General features: G+C 51.3%; 1 protein-coding gene across 14 annotated transcripts in view; it reads right to left on the reverse strand.

Annotated features, from left to right (window-relative positions):
- Positions 1 to 3423: 3423 nt before the first annotated feature.
- The window catches only part of DLG4 (discs large MAGUK scaffold protein 4), a 30273-nt gene continuing 16938 nt past the window's right edge, over positions 3424 to 16758 (reverse strand). For 13 of the 14 annotated variants that reach the window (XM_010339762.3, XM_074388118.1, XM_039475982.2 and 10 more), the window contains 12 exons: positions 10764 to 11059; positions 10440 to 10542; positions 10185 to 10299; positions 8007 to 8183; positions 7642 to 7678; positions 7520 to 7547; positions 7343 to 7390; positions 7157 to 7258; positions 6622 to 6794; positions 5571 to 5680; positions 4896 to 4987; positions 3424 to 4361 (listed from right to left, as the gene is read on the reverse strand). In XM_010339762.3, coding sequence (XP_010338064.2) covers positions 4255 to 4361; positions 4896 to 4987; positions 5571 to 5680; positions 6622 to 6794; positions 7157 to 7258; positions 7343 to 7390; positions 7520 to 7547; positions 7642 to 7678; positions 8007 to 8183; positions 10185 to 10299; positions 10440 to 10542; positions 10764 to 11059 — 1388 coding nt within the window. In that variant the 3' untranslated portion in view covers positions 3424 to 4254. Of the gene's footprint in view, positions 4362 to 4895; positions 4988 to 5570; positions 5681 to 6621; positions 6795 to 7156; positions 7259 to 7342; positions 7391 to 7519; positions 7548 to 7641; positions 7679 to 8006; positions 8184 to 10184; positions 10300 to 10439; positions 10543 to 10763; positions 11060 to 16758 lie in introns of those variants that run through there. The other variant, XM_074388124.1, reaches the window with a different exon arrangement.

Raw genomic sequence — 16758 nt, forward strand, 5'->3', positions numbered from 1 at the left:
TGACATTAGCCTGGCCAACATGGTGAAACCCCATCTCTACTAAAAATACAAAAATCAGGCCAGGCGCATTGGCTCACACCTGTAATCCCAACACTTCGGGAGGCCAAGGTGGGCTTATCACGAGGTCAGGAGATCAAGACCACCCTGGCTAACACAGTGAAACCCCATCTCTACTAAAAATACAAAAAATTAGCCGAGCGTGGTGGCGCACACCTATAATCCCGGCTACTTGGGAGGCTGAGGCAGCAGAACTGCTTGAACCCAGGAGGTGGCGGTTGCAGTGGGCCGAGATTGCACCGCTGTACCCCAGCCTAGGTGACAGAGCAAGACTCCATCTCAAAAAGAAAAATTAGCTGGGTGTAGTGGCATTCACCTGTAATCCCAGCTACCCAGAAGGCTGAGGCAGGAGAATCACTGGAACCCGGTAGGCAGAGGCTACAGTGAGCCAAGATCACACCATTGCACTCCAGCCTGGGTGACAGAGCAAGACTCTGTCTTTAAAAAAAAAAAAAAAAAAAAAAAAAAAAGAATTTATCCTTCCAGACTGTTCTCTCTACTTGGTTGGCACACTCTCACCACCCCAGTCTTTTTCATCATTCAGGCCTCAACACAAATGATGCTGCAAGGGGCCTCCCTGGCTGTCCAGCCTAAACTAACAAGGGCTGTCAATTTCTTTGCTTGATAGCATCCATCACTGTCCTAAACATTCCGTGTTCACTTACTCCCTATAGTCTGTCATCCCCATTGGATGGACCCAAAGTTCCCTAAGGACAGGGACGTTGCCTTCCCAACATCTAGAACACTGACTGCCTCATTTCAAGGAACATTCAAGTATTTGCTGAAAGAAATAAAAAGGGTGCGGGAAAAGAGGAGGCAGGATTTGAACCTACATCTGTTCGGGAGCCCAGGGCTCTAGTCCACTAAATTACACCGCCTCCTCAAGCGGCCAGGGAAGTGATCTCCATGGACTTGGAGGAATATAGTGCCAGCTGCAACCATGCTTCCCCTGAGGAATCATATGTGGAGTGAAACAGGGAGGAAACTTTTTTTAAATAACATATACTTCTGTATTTATTTAAATTTTTGTCAGGTAGGTGTATTAATTATGATTTACAAAATAATGTATGCAGGCCAGGTGCAGTGGCTCATGCCTGTTATCCTAGCACTTTGGGAGACTAAGGTGGGTGGATCACCTGAGGTCAGGAGTTCGAGACCAGTCTGACCAATACAGTGAAACCCCATCTCTATTAAATAGAAAAAAATTAGCCGGAAGTGGTGGCATGCACCTGTAATCCCAGCTACTTGAGAGGCTGAGAAAGAGGGTGGAGGTTGCGGTGAGCCAAGATTGTGCTATTGCACTCCAGCCTGGGCAACAAGAGCAAAACTCTGTCTCAAATAATAACATAATGCATGCAAATTATGTGATTCTACCCCTTCCAGTTTAACACACAAACACATTACCTGCACATACCTTCCTCAGCTCCTAAATTTCTCCCTTCAGCCCACGGTAGAGAACATTAGCACAGCCTCAAACCATCTGCTATTACAAAGAACCAAGCTAAGAGAAGGATTATTTGAAAAACATCCTCTGAAGCAGTGCTCCTCCACCCAGCAAGACATCTAAATCACCCGAGAGCTTCCCAGAAATGCAGACCCCTGGTCCCCATCACCAGGATCCTGTTGGACTCGGTCCTGAATAGAAAATCCTGCAGGGCAACCCATGGCTACTGGTTGAAGTGACACCCCTTCAGCTATCTCTGCCTCTATTCCTGGACTAGTTGAGGCTTGGGCGGCCATGCCCTCCACAGAATCACAACCCCTGGCTTGGTCTATTGCATGAAACTCTCAACTTTAGTCAGGGTTGGCTACAAAAAATGCCTTTTCGCACTATTTGGGATTAAACCTCCACAACTCTTAGGGCCTTCTTCCTCAGCCTTACCCACTGGAGCCCCTGAGAATGAGAGAGAGAAGGGAATGGTACCCCAGCAGGTGGCCCCCAAAGGCTCATCTGTGCCACAGCTGAGACCTTCCTGCTGGGAGCTTGCCAAACACATGAAGAAGGCAGAAGGCTGAGAGTCATCATTCCCTACAGCAGGATCTGAGAAGCTTCAGTTAGGACTGAGGGCCAGGAAAATCTGATTCCCTAAAGAAACTAAAATTCTTTCTCCCTTATACTAAAGAACTAGGTAATCGACCATTTCCCCTTTTTGCCATTGCAATCAGGAAACTCAGAGATCACGTTTACCCTCATAGCTAGTATTTGTTTCTCCTGTTTTAATCTTTGGCATTCAGGTTATTTTCCTACCCTCATTATTTGCAAAGCTGCCTCAGATCTTTCCCACAGAGATAGGTCATGAAGGCCAGGTGCGGTCACTCAAGCCTATAATCCTAGCACTGTGGGAGGCCCAGGTGGGTGAATCACCAGAGGTCAGGAGTTCAAGACCAGCCTGGCCAACATGGAAAAACCCCGTCTCTAGTAAAAATACAAAGATTGGCCAGACGTGGTGGTGGGTGCCTGTAATCCCAGCTACTCAAGAGGCTGAGGCAGGATAACTGCTTGAACTGGAGTTGGGTGGGCTGTGGGGTGTGAGCCAAGATTGTACCACCACCCTCCAGCCTAGACGAAAGGGTGAAACTCCATCTCAAAAAAAAAATAGAGACCAGGCACTGTGGCTCATACCTGTAATCCCAGCACTTTGGGAGGCCACGGTGGGTGGATCATAAGATCAGGAGATTGAGACCATCCTGGCCGACATGGTTAAATCCCATCTCTACTAAACATACAAAAATTAGCCGGCTGTGGTGGTGTGTAGTCCTGGGACCCATAATCCCAGCTACTCAGGAGGCTGAGGCAGGAGAATCGCTTGAACCCGGAAGGCGGAGGTTGCAGTGAGCAGAGATCACGCCACTGCACTCCAGCCTAAGCGACAGGGCAAGACTCCATCTCAAAAAAAAAAAAAAAAAAAAAAGAGGATATAAAGAAACCCAGTGTATATTCACACAGCATTTCTTATCGGCAAACCTCTGTAAAGATCATTCCCAGAGCCTCGCTCTGTCCACAACTCCATGAACATGAATGAAGAAAGTTTCCTCTCCATTTCCCTTTAGGGCCTGTTGTGCTACCCAACAGGACTGAGACAGCCCGGGGTGGGGATCAGAGCTGGACTAAGTTTGCAGGGTCCATACGGGTTCCAGCCTCCTCTTTGTGGCCTGTCATGACTTTGGACAGAGCTCCAGCTCTTCACAGGCCATCTTCACCAACTCTAGTTCCTTGATATGCCAGTTACCTCCACGGTCCATTTTTCAGGCCACTCTAACTACTCTGGTTTGGAGGGAAGAAGGATCTGACTCTACCTGACTCATCCATCCCTATGCCCATCTCCCTCCACACCCAGGTCCCAAATAACCAGGCCACACACCGAGTTTCAAGTATCTGTCTCTTCCTTTCACTCTCTCAAAAGAAAAAATAAATAAATTGCAGAAGGCGGCAGCATTTCCAGTCTTCTCTGGCTCCCGGACACCCGACCCCTGACCCCTGCCCCCCACCCTCCCTCCCTCATTTCCCACTCCCTAGACCCATCCCTCCCTTTTCCCCAAAAAAAAAAAAAATTCCCAGGAAAAAAAAAAAAAAAAAAAAAAAGCCACATTTAAACCTTCCACTCATGCAAACCAGCAAAGAAAAAAGGTGGGGGGCGTGTGGAAGGCAGGGGGCCCGCCTCAGAGTCCCCTGCTTCTCCCCACAAAAATCACCTTTGAGAAGAAAAAAAGTGGAAAAAATAAATGAGAAATCAAGGGACATGGGAATTACGATGAGGGCAGGGGTGACCTCAGACCCTGCCTCGGGAGAGAGCGGAGGCCTGTGGCCCTGCATCCCTGCTGCGGGTGCTCCTCGAGGGGGCCCTGACTTCTGGAATGTGTGTGGGAGAAGATGGGGGAGGGCAGGTGGCCCCCGGTGGGTCTGTGTGTGCATTGGGGGCGGGCAGGGGTGGGGGTCCTAAGGAGCAAGGGCTTGGAACCAGGAGCCCAGCTCCCCCCCAGACCCCAGGTTCCTGGCGTTCAGGAGCCCAGTTCTGGGGTGCAGGGATACATGCAGAGGAGTGTCCCCCCTCCAATAGGCTGGATCCAGTTAGAAAGGAAATAAATAAGAAGGGGTGGGAGGGAGGCCGGGGGGAGCCAAGGGCTTGGGCAATTCAGTCCAGACCAAGGGCCCAGGAGATGGAGGCAGGGCGAGTCCAGGCCAAGCCAGGGCAGGAATCAGAGTCTCTCTCGGGCTGGAACCCAGATGTAGGGGCCTGAGAGGTCCTCGATGACGCGCTTCACCTTGTGGTAGATCTCCTCAAAGCTGTCACCCTCCACGATGGCTGGGAGTAGGGTGGAGCAGGGAGTGAGGCCAAGGGTCAGAGGATGCCTGGCCAAGGGGGTGGCAGCAGCCCAGAGGAAGGGGCATCCCTTTCTAATTCTCCAAGCCATGAGCCATGGGGCTGCACCCACCCACTGGGGCACCTCTTTTTTTTTTTTTTTTTTTGAGATGGAGTTTCACTCTTGTCACCCAGGCTAAAGTGCAGTGGCGCAATCTCAGCTTTCTGCAACCTCCATCTCCCAGGTTCAAGTGATCCTGTGTTGGCCTCCGGAATAGCTGGGATTACAGGCGCCCACCACCACACCCAGCTACTTTTTGTATTTTTACTAGAGACAGGCTTCACCATGTTGGCCAGGCTGGTCTTGAACTCCTAACCGTAGGTTATACACCCACCTCGGCCTCCCAAAGTGCTAGGATTACAGGCGTGAGCCACCGCGTCTGCCCACAGGGTCGCACCTCTTTTTTTCTAAGCCATCCACTGGGATTGACGGGGGATGCTTTCTAATCCGAGCAAAGGTGCCCTACGTAGCCTCACCTGAGAAGCACTCTGTGAACTCCTGCTCCAGCTTGGTGGCTCTGTCGAAGGCTTTACGGGCTTGCTCCTCTGTGATCCGCTTATTAATCTCTCTGTGAAGCAGGAGGGAGCGCAGGCCTGAGACTGGGCCCACCTGACCCTGAATTTCACCTCCTCTATCCAGGAATGTTAAGTTGCAACTAGTATTCTCCTATTTCGAGCACACAGCAAAAAAAAAAAAAAAAAAAAAAAAAATACAATTCCCAATATCCTCTGGGGCCACGGATAAGCCCCCATCCACAACCACCCCAGCCAGGTGTGGCTACTCCAGGGCCATCTCCCAAGCTTCATCCTTCCAGCCTTCAGCCCCACAGATGAGATTCAGACTCCAACTCCCAACAGCCCTGGAGGCCCTGGCTTGCCCCAGCTGGTGTGCCCCAGGGGCTGCTGGGAGATGCAGTCCTGTCTAGCTCCAGGCAGAAAAGGAAGGGAAAGACCCGACTGCCCGAATCCTCTGGGTTTCAGGTCTCCTGGATTCCAGGTCCTCATGGATCCCTGGGTTCCAGGGATCCCCCTCAGGGACTGCTGGGACCGCTGTCCAGGGTTCTGAAGGGAGAGTTTCACTGCAGAGGCCTTGTGAGGCCCAGGGCCACATATGTGGGGGAGCAGAGGGGAGGCCCCCAGGACCATACTCACAGCACATTCTCCAGGGAGCGGGGGCGGATGAAGATGGCGATGGGGTGCAGGTGGGCCGCCTGCAGCCGCCGCACGGCATTGGCCGAGACATCGAGGATGCAGTGCTTCCCCTGGGGGCAGGCAGGGTGGGCGGAGGGGGGCCGGCAGGTGGCGGGAAAGGACAGACAGTGGTGTGGAGGGACACAGGACAGGGAGAGGTGGGGAATGGGAGGTTGGCCAAGGGGGAGTGACATGGATGTCAAGAAACATGGGGGCAGAGAGTCAGGCAGGAAGGGGGAATGGACAGAGTAAAAGACAGAGAGAGAAAGGATAGGGAAGACGAAGAGCGTGGGTAGAGGGCAGGGACAGGGTAAGATGGAGAAAGGGAGGAGCACCAGACAGGCAGGGACCCAAGAGAGGGTGTCAGAGCCAGGGCAGCAGCACATGGGGCGGTGTGCACAAGGCAGAGGTGACACCGGCAGGAAGGAAAGCCAAGAAAAAGGAGAAAGGAAGTAGGATAGAGGGAGGAGGGAGGGGAGGACGGACAAAGGACAGACAGATGGAAGGAACAAGGAGACAGATGGAAGGGAGGGAGGCAGATGGAGAGAGGAGCCGTGGAGGGAGGGCGGGCAGGGTGGGGAGCATCAGGGAAGGGAAAGGAGTTAGCAGAGGAGTGAGAGAGGGGAGTGGGGCCCCAGGAAAGGGTGAGGCAGGGGAACGGGCCAGAGGGGAGTCAGGGAAAAGGGAGGGACCCAGTGGGGAAGGCCAAGCCACCAAAAACAAGGCCACAGGAAGAGGAGAAATGGGGCAAGGAGGAGGGAGTGGGGAGAGAAAGAGGCCAGATGGTGGTGGGGAGTTTGGGGTCAGGAAGCGAGGCAGGTGGGAGAGAGAGCAGGGGCAGAGAGCAGGCGGTCAGACAGAGTTGCCCAAGAGGAGAAGGAGGTGGAGGAGTGGAATCGAGACCCAGCAGGGAAAGAGACAGAGAGAGAGAGAGAGTTAGAGAGAGCTGGAGGGAGGCAATGGGGTGGGGAGAGGGGAGGAGGAAGAGGACCAGGTGCCCGCCAGGTCCTACCTGCTCTGCCACCTCTCGCACGGACTGGACGCTGGTCCCATAGAGGTGGCTGTTGTACTGGCCGGCCTCAATGAACTTGTGTGCCTGAATGTCCTTCTCCATTTTCTCCCGGGACGACACAAAGTGGTAATCCCGGCCATCTATCTCATACTCCCGCTTGGGCCGTGTCGTATCTGCCAGGAAGTCACCCCACCCCCCAAAGATCTAACCCCCATTCCTCTAGCTTAAAACCAGCCTCCATCAATCAAATCCCCCTAGGGCCCAGCTGGTCATTTGATGAAAGGGCACTGCCAGGGAGACCAAGACTGCAGAGGGGTAGGACCGCTTCGCCCAGCACGCTCCAGGGCCTCCAAGTCTCTGGTCTGGGCATGGGTACTGGGGAATGTGAGGGCGGCTGAGAAGCACTCCTTCTTGGAGAAACCGTGTCCCCCAGCACACCAACCCCCCAGGGAGCTCTGCCTATGGCTGCAGGGATGGGCCTCCTCCACCCACCTCCACTTCCACCTCCACCTCCATCCAAAGCCCCAGCACTCACGGGGAACACAGGATCCAAACTTGTCGGGGAACTCAGAGAGAAGATCATCATTGGCGCGGTCCTTGGTGGGCCCAAGGATGATGATGGGGCGAGCATAGTGCACTGCGGAGATAGAGCCTGGCTTAGGCCAAGGACAGAGTTGGGGCAGCAGCAGGAGTGGGGACCAAGACAGGGGCCAGGGCTCACCTTCCATCTGCGTCACTGTCTCGTAGCTCAGAACCGAGTCTTCTCGACCTGTGGGGAAGCGGGGCGTCTGCAAGGGGCTCTGAAACAGGGGACCTGGGGCCCTGTCTCCCCCTTGAGGATATCAAAGGCAGCTCAGTATGCCTCTTACCCACATCCTCCCGAACTGACCCTACCTACCCTGTGATCCAGAGCTGGAGCCCCAGTCCTAGAAAGAAAAAGCAGGCGGCCACGGGGTTAGCTATGAGCTCAGCTCCATGAGCCCTCACGCTTCCACCCAGGCTCACCTCTCCACCGCCTACCTTGGCCTTTAACCTTGACCACTCTCGTCGCTCAACCCTGTGGGATACATGAAGGGAAAGGTGGGTAGGGAAATGCCCAGTGAGGAACCCTGCTGCCCCCAGGCTCCAGGCTGGCTGGCAACCCCTTCTCCACGCTTGCTCGGGACTGACTGATAACCCCTTCTCCCACAGCCCTGGGCCCTGTGCTCCTCAATGAGGAGCTGTCCTTCCCAAAGGCTCCTGGGAGCCACAATCCCCAGAAGGGCCCAACAGACAAACCCCTAGGAGGTCAGAGGGCAAACCCACCCCCAGATGGCTGTCCACCCTGGGGGACCTTGGGAATTTCAGTGCCTGTGGCGGGAAGGCCACGGAGCCCAGAGCCTCACCGCCGTTTGCTGGGGATGAAGCCAATGTCATCGGTCTCACTGTCAGAGTGGACCCGCCGCGCCTGCCACCACTCCTCATCGCTAGCATCGATGACATGCAGCACGTCCCCAAAGCGGAAGCTCAGGGCCTGGCTGAGGAAGCCGCAGTCCTTGGTCTTGTCGTAATCAAACAGGGCCCTGGGGGGCAAGTGGCTACTGGTCAGAGCCGGGCTGAGGACCCCAGGAAGGTTGCATCAGTCATCCTGAGACCCAGCCCAGAGATCTGTGGATGGCACTCCCATGGCCACAATAGGGGCTGAGAAACCCAAAACTGTGTGGGGGCCAAACGCTGACTGTAATCGTAATCACCACAACTATTAACCATCATTCAGCCCACACTGAGTACAGTTTCCAGAGGGAGAGCTGGAACTCCACCCTCTCAAGAAAACAGTTTGCAGTACATGTGCAAACTGTCATAAAGCAGGGGTAACCTTGAATCTATCCAAATTAATAAGAAAAAGGGCCGGGCGGGGTGGCTCAAGCCTGTAATCCCAGCACTTTGGGAGGCTGAGGCGGGTGGATCACGAGGTCAAGGGATCGAGACCATCCTGGTCAACATGGTGAAACCCCGTCTCTACTAAAAATACAAAAAAATGAGCTGGGCACGGTGGCGCGTGCCTGTAATCCCAGCTACTCAGGAGGCTGAGGCAGGAGAATTGTCTGAACCCAGGAGGCGGAGGTTGCGGTGAGCCGAGATCGCGCCATTGCACTCCAGCCTGGGTAACAAGAGCGACACTCCGTCTCAAAAAAAAAAAGAAGAAAAAGAAGGTTCCTGTGTCTGCAAATCATGGTTACCCTTGCTAGTATCAAATCCCTATCAGTAAGTCACAACTCCTGGCGTCAGAAACTAGAGAAGGAATGAAGATCCGGAGGAAAGCAATGGACTTGGAGGGGAGGGAAGAGACCCCGGGCCCCCTGGGAGTCTGACAACCAGAAGACATTCCCCCTGGGAGCTGCCACACAATCTCTGTGGTTACTGGGAGTCAGAAGAACTTTGGGGAACACCTGGAGCCGAGCACGGAGAAAGGGCAGAGCAAGGGCTCAGGTGTGAGCTGGCGTCCAGGTGACCGGAGATGCCACTCGGCAAGAGGGAAACTGCTGATGCAGCAAGATGGAACGGGTCCACAGCAGGACAATGAGCTCAGCGGGGGACCTGTTGAGTGTGGGATGCCTGTGGGACATCCCAGTAGAGATGGCCAAAAAGCAGAGGGCCAGAAGTGCAGGTCTCGACCTCTGGAAAGAGTTCAGCCAGGGCCGACAGCTCCGAGAGACATCTGCAGATCGGGGCAAGAGATGAGGGCCACGAGAGCCACAGGACCAGAGAGGGAGAGAAGAGGAGGCAGATGGGAGGGGGACGTGTGGGGGCAGGAGGGGCCTAAGCCACAAAGAGTCAATGGAGGCCGGAATCGGGGGCTCGCGCCTGTAATCCCAACACTTCGAGAGGCCAAGGCAGGCAGATCACAAGGTTAGGAGATCGAGACCATTCTGGCTAACATGGTGAAACCCTGTCTCTACTAAAAATACAAAACAAATAGCTGGGTGTGGTGGCGCGTGTCTGTAGTCTTAGCTACTCGGGAGGCTGAGGTGGGAGAATCACTTGAACCCAAGAGGCAGAGGTTGCAGTGAGCCAAGATGGCACCACTGCACTCCAACCTGGGCAACAGGGGCTAGAGACTCCATCTCAAAAAAAAAAAAAAAGGCAATGGAGAGGAGCCCTAAGAGGGGGTCAAAATCCCACTGGAGAGACAGGAGGCAGGCACAACAGAGTTTCAGCCCACCTCTCCAGGACTGCCCACGAGGATGTGAGGGCTGGGGCAACACTCCAAATCCCCTAGAGGACCTCTGTCCCCCCACGCATTAACCTTCGAAGGGCCAAACTGTGGGGTGGTCTGGGAATCCCGGGGAAGTGCTGCAATGGCCGGGACTAGAAGGCAACTGGGATACTTGGGGCAGAGGCTATTTTCCCATCGACAGGGAGTCTTTCAAATGTTAAGCTGTGCAACCAAGCCCATGAACCCCGGCTGCACGTCAGGCCTGGGGTGAAAGCTAGAGCAGGCAGGGTGGAGAGGAGGAGTGGCTGAACACAGAGTGCCCAGGAACTCGGAGAGGCTGACAAGCCCGGCATGGGGAGCCTCTGACCTGATGTAGAAACCCCTCTTGGGGTTGCTCCGCAGGGAGGCCGTCCCTGAGCCCAGGCTGCTGTTCATGAGCTGCTCCCGAAGGTCGTGGATCTTGGCCTCAAATCGGCTGTACTCTGAGGAAGGACAGCGAGGTTCCTGAGCTCTGTCCCCATCCTACTGCCACCCTCTCCACCCCCACGGAAGCCATCGGCTGAGTAGGCAGAGTCCTAAGGGCCATTTTAGCTCCCAAGACAAGGAGCTTCCGGCCTGGTACCTTCTGGTTTATACTGAGCGATGATCGTGACCGTCTGACCCGCATTCTTCAGGGCAATTGCGGCCTGCTCATGGCTGGCGTTTCGGAGGTCAACACCATTGACCTAGAAAGAGGAGAGGCTGTGTCACCAGAGACAGGAGCCAACAATTCTGGGTCCAGGTGGTGCAGGGAGTGATCCCACAAAAGGACCAGGCTGCAGCTCACCCACACCCCTCCCCAGGAGCTCTGGGCTGTGCCCTGAGGAGAAGGGGTGGTGCAGGGATGGGGATGGGATGGTGCAGGGAGGGGACGGGGTGGTGCAGGGAGGGACAGGCCTTTCCTTACCGACAGGATCTGGTCCCCCTTCCGCAGCTCCCCACTGAGGTCTGCAGGGCCCCCGGCCAGAATAAAGGAGATGAAGATGCCTTCGCCGTCCTCGCCACCCACGATATTGAAGCCTAGGCCCGTGGAGCCCCGGTGGATCACGATTCGCCTCGGTTCTCGGGGAATGTCCTCCTCCCCGAGCAAGTCTTTGGCCACTGGGGAGTAGCGCCGAGGGGAAGTGGGGGTCATGGCTGTGGGGTAGTCGGTGCCCAGGTAGCTGCTGTGACTGATCTCATTGTCCAGGTGCTGGGAATAAGCTGAGGAAGACATGAGGTGGAGATGAAAGTGCCTGGAGGGAAACAGCACCTGCCACCCAACCTTCTCCCCAGGGGGCCGAGGGAGCGACAGTCAGGAGGAAGGGAGGTATTCTGCCAGAGACGCCAGGGTGGGGTAGAAGGGGATATCAGATCAGCGACGTCAGGGGTCAGGAATTTACAGGTGACATCAGAGGCTGATTGTCCTAGCGGATAAAGGATTTGAACATGATATGTCCTCAGTGTGCCAGGGATGGGGAAGTCAAAGAGGAACATTAACACCATGCTTTGGGGTTTACTTTTGGTTTCTGTGTCTCTCAAATCTCTTAATCCATAAAATTCTTCTCCCTCTTTTTTCCCCCACTTGCCATCCATTTGTTGAAAAAACTAGGTCATTTATCTAAAAGAATTTCCCATGTGCTATGAGGAAAATTTTTTTTTTTTTAGAAGGAGTCACCCAGGCTGGTGTGCAGTGGTTCCATCTCAGCTCACTGCCGCCTCTGCCTCCTGGGTTCAAGCAATGCTCATGCCTCAGCCTCCCAAGTAGCTGGGATTACAGGAGCACACCCAGCTAATTTTTGTATTTTTAGTAGAGACGGGGTTTCACCATGTTGGCCAGGCTGGTCTCGAACTCCTGACCTCGAATGATCCACCCACCTCAGCCTCCCAAAGTGCTGGGATTATAGGAATCAGCCACCTCAACCAGCCTATAGGGGAAATTCTAACAGGGAAAGTACTGCTTACCCTCCTGTGATGTGGTTTAGCCTATGCCTCTGCCCCTGTATCTCCTGTAAACTGGCAGTTCATCTCCTGTAAACTGGCAGTTCATTCAATTGAACTTGATTAGTTTCAAGTTCAATTCAGAATTTTTTTTAGTAAGTCCTGTATACTTCATAGGTAATGCTCTGTTCTTTCTACGGCATCACCACAGGATGCAATAACGTCTGGTTGTTGTTCTGTCAGATAAGATTAATGGCAGGTTCAGGGGCAGTCCATCCATTATACAGTGCCCCGTCAGCCTCTCAGGTAAGTTTTAGCCGCACTGACAATCACCTCCTGGTTTTGGTATGTACCAGGAACTGGGAAATGGTGGTATTCTACTACTTTGTTTCTTTGGAACAAGGAGCATTTATTAGTGGGAATTCTTCTGTAAAAATAAATTGAGGCCAGGCACAATGGCTCATGCCTGTAATCCCAGCACTCTGGAGACGAAGGCAGGCAGATCACTTGGGGTCAAGAGTTTGAGAGCAGCCTGGCCAACATGGTGAAATCCCATCTCTACTAAACATACAAAAATTGGCTGGGCATGGCAGCTCATATCTGTAATTCCAGGTACTCGGGAGGCTGAGGCAGGAGAATTGCTTGAACTCAGGAGGCGGAGGTTGCAATGAGCCAAGATTGTGCCACTTCACTCCAGCCTGGGCGACAGACCCAGACTCCCTCTCAAAAAAAAAAAAAAAAAATCCTCCAGCTTGGGTAACATGGTGAAACCCTATCTCTACAAAATACAAAAGCTAGCTGAGCATGATAGCATTCGCCTGTAATCCCAGCTACTCAGGAGGCTGAGGTGGGAGGATCGCTTGAGCCCAGGAGGCGGAAGTTGCAGTGAGCCAACATCGCACTACTGCACTCCAGCCTGCTGGGCGACAAAGCAAGATCTGCCTCCAAGAATAACAAAAGAACAGCCCTATGTCAACCTCTTGGCTACTCTCTGAGGTAGTCTGCACACAAAAGGGAGGATAAGTGCTTATCTCTCTGCATGTCTCTCTCCCTTTATTCACCAATTTCAGAATGAATGAGATTGCCTAGCATCCTCCAAAATATTTTTAAGTATTATTATGACCTTAAAGATTTTTTTTTCTCTTGAGACAGAGTCTCATTCTGTCACCCAGGCTGGAGTGCAGTGGCACAATCTCGGCTCACTGCAATCTCCCTCTCCTGGGATCAAATGATCCTCCCGCCTCAGCCTCCTGAGTAGCTGGGACTGCAGGCGAGTACCACCACACCTGGCTACTTTTTGTATTTTTAGTAGAGATAGGGTTTCACCATGTTAGCCAGGATGGTCTCCATCTCCTGACATCATCCACTCACCTCAGCCTCCTAAAGTACTGGGATTACAGGCTCGAGCTACTTCGCCCAGCCAAGATTTTAATATATTTAATGAGTTTCATTGACTGGCCAGTAGGAGCCCCTTCAGTTTGGCTCCTGTCTTTGCTGAGACCCTAGTAGTCTTGGATACCTTCCTTGCTCTCTAGTATGAAAGAAGTTAGAAGCTCATCATATACATTTGTTGCCAAAGATTTTAAATTGACCCTTCTTCCAAGGAGCCCAGGTTATTTTTGGTAGGTTATGGTATTTAGGAATAGGACCATGTGATTTCAATATGGTTTTACAGTATTATTTCATATTTTGTAGGGGCCGCCATACCTCATTATTCTTTTCCAAAATGTCTTAGTTCTTCCCCCACACAAATTTTTCCAGTCAGACTTTAGTATCAAGCTTCCAAGTTCCCAGCGGGGAAACAACATTAAAATTCGGATTAGGATTGAATGTTATGTATAGATTAATTTGGAGCCGGCTGAGATCTTTAGCATATGAAGTTTTTCCATCCAGAAACACGGCGTGACTCTCCACCCTTCCATTCTTACGTCCTTCAATAAAGTTGTATCATTTTCTTCACATGAATCTTACATTTCTTGTCAAGTTTCTATTTCTAATCATTTTATAGCAATGTTTCTACGGCAAAAGGGGTCTTTTTACCCCCTACATCTTCCTACTGCTGGGAAGTTACTAATTCCTGTTATTTACCTTACAAATAGCCACATCCCCTTTTTTTTTTTTTTTTTTTTTTTTTTTTTTGAGCTGGAATCTCACTACCTCCCAGGCTGGAGTGCAGTGGCTCAATCTCAGCTCACTTTAACTTCTGCTTCCCAGGGTCAAGTGATTCTCCCACCTCAGCCTCAGGATTAGCTGGGATTACAGGTACACCCAGCTAATTTTTTTTTTCTTTAGTAGAGACAGGGTTTCTCCATGTTGGTCAGGCTGTTCTCAAACTCCTGACCTCAAGTGTTCCAACCACCTTGGCCTCTCAAAGTGCTGGGATTATAGGTGTAAGCCACCTTGCCCAGCCAACAAATAGCCACATTCTTAACTTCTCATATTAAGTTTTTCAGTTAATTCACTTAGATTTTGATCTAGATTCTAAGTAGCATAATTTACAAATAAAGATAACTTCTGTTCTTTCCTTCCAAGTGTAACTATTTATTCTTCTTTTCTTGCTATACTGTCTGAAATCTCTAACGTAGTGATTTTCAACCACCATAATTTTGCTGGGGCAATTCTGTCATAACATTTTTTAATGTTAGGACTGAGGGGGAGGAGTACCATTGTCATCTGATAGACAAGAGACCAAGGATGCTGCTAAATATCCCAAAAAGCACAGGACAACCCCCCACAATGAATTTTGGGGCCAAAAATGTCAGGAGTAACATTGAGAAATCTTGCTCTAAAGCAATGAAGAATAACCGCAGTGGTAACAGGCATCCTTGTCTTCTTGGTAAGTTAATGGAGGCTGGGCATGGTGGCTCATACCTGTAATCTCAGTACTTCAGGAGGCTGAGGCAGGCAGATCACCTGAGGTCAGGAGGAGTTGAAGACCAGCCTGGCCAACATGGTAAAACCCCGTCTCCACTAAAGATATAAAAATTAGCCAGCGTGGTGGCACCTGTAATCCCAGCTACTCGGGAGGCTGAGGCAGGAGAATCACTTGAACCGGGGAGGTGGAGTTTGCAGTGAGCTGAGATCATGCCACTGCACTCCAGCCTGGCCAACAAGAGTGAAGCTCCATCTCAAGAAAAAAATTAAGGCCGGGCGCGGTGGTTCAAGCCTGTAATCCCAGCACTTTGGGAGGCCGAGGCGGGTGGATCACGAGGTCGAGAGATCGAGACCATCCTGGTCAACATGGTGAAACCCCGTCTCTACTAAAAATACAAAAAAGTAGCTGGGCATGGTGGCGCTTGCCTGTAATCCCAGCTACTCAGGAGGCTGAGGCAGGAGAATTGCTTGAACCCAGGAGGCGGAGGTTGCGGTGAGCCGAGATCGCGCCATTGCACTCCAGCCTGGGTAACAAGAGCGAAACTCCGTCTCAAAAAAAAAAAAAAAAAATTAAAATTAAAATTAAAAAATAAGTTAATGGACACACTGCTAGGATTTTATCATTATAAAATGTTTGTTATTGTTTCTCATAAGTAATCTTCACCATCTTAAGGAAAATTCCTCTGTTCCTAGTTCACTAAAAGCTTTCATCCAAAAGAAATGGTGAATTGGCCGGGCACGGTGGCTCACACCTGTAATCCCAGCAATTTGGAAGGCCAAGGCGGGTGGATCACAAGGGCAGGAGATTGAAACCATCCTGACCAACGCAGTGAAACGCTGTCTCTACTAAAAAAAAAATCAGCTGGGCATGGCAGCACGTGCCTGTAATCCCAGCTACTGAGGAGACTGAGGCAGGAGAATCACTTAAACCTAGGAGGCGGAGGTTGCAGTGAGCCAAGATTGTGTCACTGCACTCCAACCTGGCGACAAAGCTAGACTCCATCTCAAAAAGAAAAATAACAAGAAAAAAAAATTGAAGAGATGATGAATTTCACGAAATGCTTTTTCACATCTATTTGAGATGGTCATATCGTTTTCTTGTCTCGCTCTGTCATTCAGTCTACTAGGCAGCGGCACAATCATTGGTTCACTGTAGCTTCCGACTTCGTGGCTCAAGCGGTCCTCCAGCCTTAGCCTCCCAAATACCAAGGACTATAGGCACGTGCTAATTTTTTATTTTTTGTAGAGACAGGGTTTCACTATGTTCCCAAGGCTGGTCTCAAACCCCTAGGCTCAGGTGATCCTCACACCTTGGCCTCCCAAGTGCTGGGATTACAAGCATGAGCCACTGCACCTGGCCTCCCTTAATTTTTTCTTTCTTTCTTTTTTTTTTTTTTTTTTTTTTGAGATAGAGTCTCCCTCTGTTGCCAGATTGGAGTACAGTGGCAAAATGGCAAAATCTCGGTTCACTACAACCTCTGCCTCCCAGGTTCAAGCGATTCCCCTGCCTCAGCCCCCCAAGTAGCTGGGACTACAGTCATGCGCCACCAAGCCCAACTAATTTTTTTTAATATATATTTATTAGAGACAGGGTTTCACCATGTTGGTCAGGATAGTCTTGATCTCCTGAACTCATGATCCGCCCCCCTTGGCCTCCCAAAGTGCTGGGATTACAGGCATGAGCCACTCTACCTAGCCGACTTTTTAATATATGAATCATATTAAGATATTTCTTAATATTGAGCCATCTTTAGTTTTCTGAAACAAACCCTATGTTATTACCTTAATATGCTGCCATGTTTGGTTTGCTACTATATTGCAAACTTTTGCATCTCTATTTAGAAGCAAAATGGGTCTATACTCTCCTTATTGTATGTTATCTTTGTGACCATTTGAACTGGACTTATGCAATGAAATGTGAAATCTTAGATAATTTTCTTTTGAGAATTTCAGAAAATTAGTCATCAAACCACCTGGGCTTTGTGCCTTCTGGGGGAGAGATCGTTGACAATCTTCTCAGTTCCTTTATGGTAACTGATTTTTCCATCTCTTCTCCAGCCACAGCAAGAATCAGCGATTGTGGCTATTTCATGGGGAATATCTGAAGA

The sequence above is a fragment of the Saimiri boliviensis genome, chromosome 17 (genome assembly GCF_048565385.1).
Source record: "Saimiri boliviensis isolate mSaiBol1 chromosome 17, mSaiBol1.pri, whole genome shotgun sequence".
In the NCBI taxonomy this organism is placed as follows: domain Eukaryota; kingdom Metazoa; phylum Chordata; class Mammalia; order Primates; family Cebidae; genus Saimiri; species Saimiri boliviensis.